At 38.0% G+C, this 3720-nt stretch overlaps 1 protein-coding gene across 1 annotated transcript; it reads right to left on the reverse strand.

The window, feature by feature from the left end:
• Window positions 1-795: 795 nt before the first annotated feature.
• On the reverse strand, window positions 796-1654 carry Kantr (KANTR integral membrane protein). Its single transcript, XM_059250856.1, has one exon. It carries the CDS (start codon window positions 1652-1654, stop codon window positions 1424-1426), a length of 231 nt encoding a protein of 76 aa, XP_059106839.1. The 3' UTR covers window positions 796-1423.
• Window positions 1655-3720: the final 2066 nt, after the last annotated feature.

The following is a 3720-nucleotide window of genomic DNA, read 5'->3' on the forward strand; positions in this document are numbered from 1 at the left end:
AAAACAAGGAATACATTTTATGAACAAAATCAAGTGGTCAGGAGAGGAATGACTAAAATCACTAGTTTTTAAGCTTCTCACACCCTTCAAGATACACTGAAAATAGTGCTTAAGTTTGTAAGCTAAACACACATGCCAGAATATCAAAGAATAGAAAAATAAATCCTAATAGGAAGGGAAAAAAACTTAAAACTAAAAAAGCAGGTGAGAAAAGAGAAAAACATACAAAAAGTAGTGGAAAACCAAAATAACAAAGTGATGGTAGAAACATGTCCAAACATCCTGCAGCAAATGTAAACTAAACTTGCCAATTTTTAAAGGCAGAGGTCATTAGATAAGTGTTTTTTGAGACAGGGTCTCACTGGATAGCCCTGGCTGGCCTGAAACTCACTATGTAGACCAGGCTGGCCTCAAATGCACAGAGATCCACCTGCCTCTGCCTCCCAAGTGCTGGGATTAAAGGCGTGCGCCACCACGCCAGCTTTAGATTAGATTTTTAAAAAATGTTCAGCCATATGCTGTTTTCAAGAAATATAATTAAAACACAAAGGTGTAAAAAATTCTTAAAAGTAAAAAGATAGAAAATTATGCCACAAAACCCTAACAAGAAGAAAAGCTTGTGCTATTACATTAATACAAGATAATCTAGCAGAATTCTTCTATTATCAGGAATAGAGAGGGATATTACACATTTACCAGAAATATAGCAATTCTTAATTTATGTTAAAAAAGGAAACTATAAGAAGAAAACAGATAACTCCAGTGTCAGAGTTCGTTTTAAAAACTATTGGTAGATCATAACAAAAACAATCAGTTTAGTTAAATACAACTTGAATAAGATAGTTGCTAATAGACACAGATAGATCTCTATATTCAATAATTAGAGGACACACATTCTTATAGAGCACATAGGAAACATTAATAATTATCGATCATGTACTAGGCAATAGAACAAGTCTCAATAAATTTCAGTTCACATAGACCACATCATCTGAACATAATTAAGATAGATTTCAGTAATAGAACAAACTTAAAAATCCCCCAAACATTTGGGAACTTAAAAACATACTTCTGTATAATTCATGAGTCAAAGAAGTAATGATAATCGATACACTGAAGTTCTGGGAACTGAACAACAATGAAGTAACTATTACATATGATCACGTAGGCAAGTAGCATTAGCAGGACATTTGTAGCTTTTAAATATATAAATTAGAAAACAAGAAAGGCTGAGAGCTAGGCTCAGTGCCTCATGCCTGTAATCCCTGCGCTGGGGAGGCTAGGGAGGAAAGTAGCATGAATTTGAGGTTAGCCTGGGCTATAGAGTGAGACCCTGTCTCAAAGAACAACCAACACCAAAACCAAGCAAACAGAAAAAGAAAAAAGACTGAAAAGGAATGAGGTCAACATACAGTTTAAGAAATCAGAAAAACAACAGCAGAATAAATCCAAAAAATGTGGAAGGAAGGAGGTCAAAAAAGATAAGAGCAGAAATTAAAGAAATAGAGAACAAAGACACAATAGAGAGGAGTAACAAAGCCAAAAGTTGGTTCTTTGTGAAGACTAGTAAAATAGACAAACCTCTGGTGAGATTGATCAAGAAAAAAAGGGAGAAGGCACAAATAACCAGTATCAGCAACGAGAAAGGAGACATCGCTACAGGTTATATATAGCAGAGAATTGAAAAACGGAACTTTAGGCCAGGGGATTTGGAAACAGACAAAATGGAGCAATTCCTAAGAAACTATATCTAAAACTACATCCAAAGGAGACAAAAATAAATTCTCGGTAGTGCTATAACTATTGAAGGGAGTGAAGCAATATTTAAAACTCTTCTCGCCAAAAGGATAAAAATGAAAATACAAATAATTCACAGCGGTCTCCAGCTGGGATGTGGATTAGATAGGTGAAAAGCTACTGATCTCTGCAGCCCTAGAGGTGTCTGGGTAGGACTCAAGGCAGTGAAGAGTCCATGAAGAGCCCCCTTTTCTAGTGGAGCCTTCTCTGGAGGGATCCCTAGAGGGTGGCCCTTAGTGACATGGGGCCTGACAACTCTCTCTGTAGTCGCTGTTGGTGGTGAGCACAGATTCCAGATGCAGCACTCAGTGACTGCTCTGTGGTCAGGGTGCTAAGCAAGGCCAGTAAGGTGCCCTGCCATCTGCACAGCCTCTTCAGCAGCCAGCTTCTGGGGTCTTCTGCTCATTGAGGACAAAGGGCCTGTGGAGCCGTCGGAGGAGTCTGTGTTCCAGTTGCCAAGAAACACCAAGCACAGCCGGAGTTGTAAGTGGCTGGGATGGGGTTGGGTGCAGGGAAGCCAAGCAGGGGCTTCTGGAGGGTGTAGCTCCAGGCGGAAACCCTGAAACTCTGTCTTCATGAATATCAGCTACTCCTGATGATGTCCAAGCTGGCTGCAGGGTGATGGTTCTAATAATGGTGGATGTTCTGCAAATAAGAGCTTCATCATTATTTTGAAATAGTTAATAAAAAAGAGATGAAATGGATTTGAAATCTACTCACATCATCATAGAAATTCCAACAATATATTTGTCAGTGAAACAAAAGAAAAACTTATATTATTTCAGCTGTTAAACATCTTTGAACAATTTAAGAACTGGTTTTATATATTTTATCACCTACTTATATTACAAGTTTTTGTTGGTGGTGAGTGACTGTTAAGAATTTGATAGACACATTATTACAAAGTCTTGGTTAGGATTTGTGTATACCCATTTCAAATATAAAATGTTACATAAAAAATATGTGGTGAAAGCACATTTCAAAATTCTCATTTAAAACATTGAAAAGAGGAGCAGGAGAGATGGCTTAGCTGTTTAGAATACTTGCTGCTCTTGCAGAGGAGCCGGGATCCGTTCCCAGTACCTGTACAACAGCTATAAACTGTAACTCCAGTTCCAGAGGACCCAACAAACACCCTTTCCTGGCCTCTGCAGCTACTAAGTATGTACATGGTGCACAGACATACGTGCATACATCTTTAATTAATTAATCATTTTTTACTTTATGTTCATTAGTGTTTTATATGTATATGCTTAGTGACTGCAGAGGCCAGAAAAGGGAGCTGGGTCCCCTGAAACTAGAGCTATAGGTGGTTGTGAGCCACCATGTGGTTGCTAGGAATTGAACCAGAATCCTCTGGAAGAGCAACAGTGCTCTTAACCACTGAACCATTGCTCCAGTCACCATGTATAAATCTTAAAAAAAAATGCAAAATTGTTCAAGCATGAGAAAAGTCTATAAATTTTTTTTTTTTTTTGGTTTTTCGAGACAGGGTTTCTCTGTGTAGCTTTGCGCCTTTCCTGGAACTCACTTGGTAGTCCAGGCTGGCCTCGAACTCACAGAGATCCGCCTGGCTCTGCCTCCCGAGTGCTGGGATTAAAGGCGTGCGCCACCACCGCCCGGCCAAAAGTCTATAAATTTAATTGGGCTATCAGACTATTGGAGACAAAATATATTCATTCTAAGAAACAGAAAAGGTATTTGATAAAAAAAAAAAAGTCCAACACTCTTTCATGGTTTAAAACAATAAAAACTTCTTAGTATAGAGAGATAAGATAAAATTTCTTAACCTGATGAAACCTGTAGAAACCGGATGAGAAATACTGTTCTAAATAAGGAAAACTTAATGAATGTTATTTCCTTGAAAATACACAATTGAGGAGGAATGCCCCTTTAACGTTTCTATTCAAAATTGTACTAGAT

Source organism: Peromyscus eremicus, chromosome X (genome assembly GCF_949786415.1).
Source record: "Peromyscus eremicus chromosome X, PerEre_H2_v1, whole genome shotgun sequence".
Lineage (NCBI taxonomy): Eukaryota > Metazoa > Chordata > Mammalia > Rodentia > Cricetidae > Peromyscus > Peromyscus eremicus.

Bases quoted from the DNA above. Each gene is read 5' to 3' on its own strand.
- Kantr (XM_059250856.1), bottom strand. From the start codon at position 1,654: ATGTCTCCTTTCTCGTTGCTGATACTGGTTATTTGTGCCTTCTCCCTT.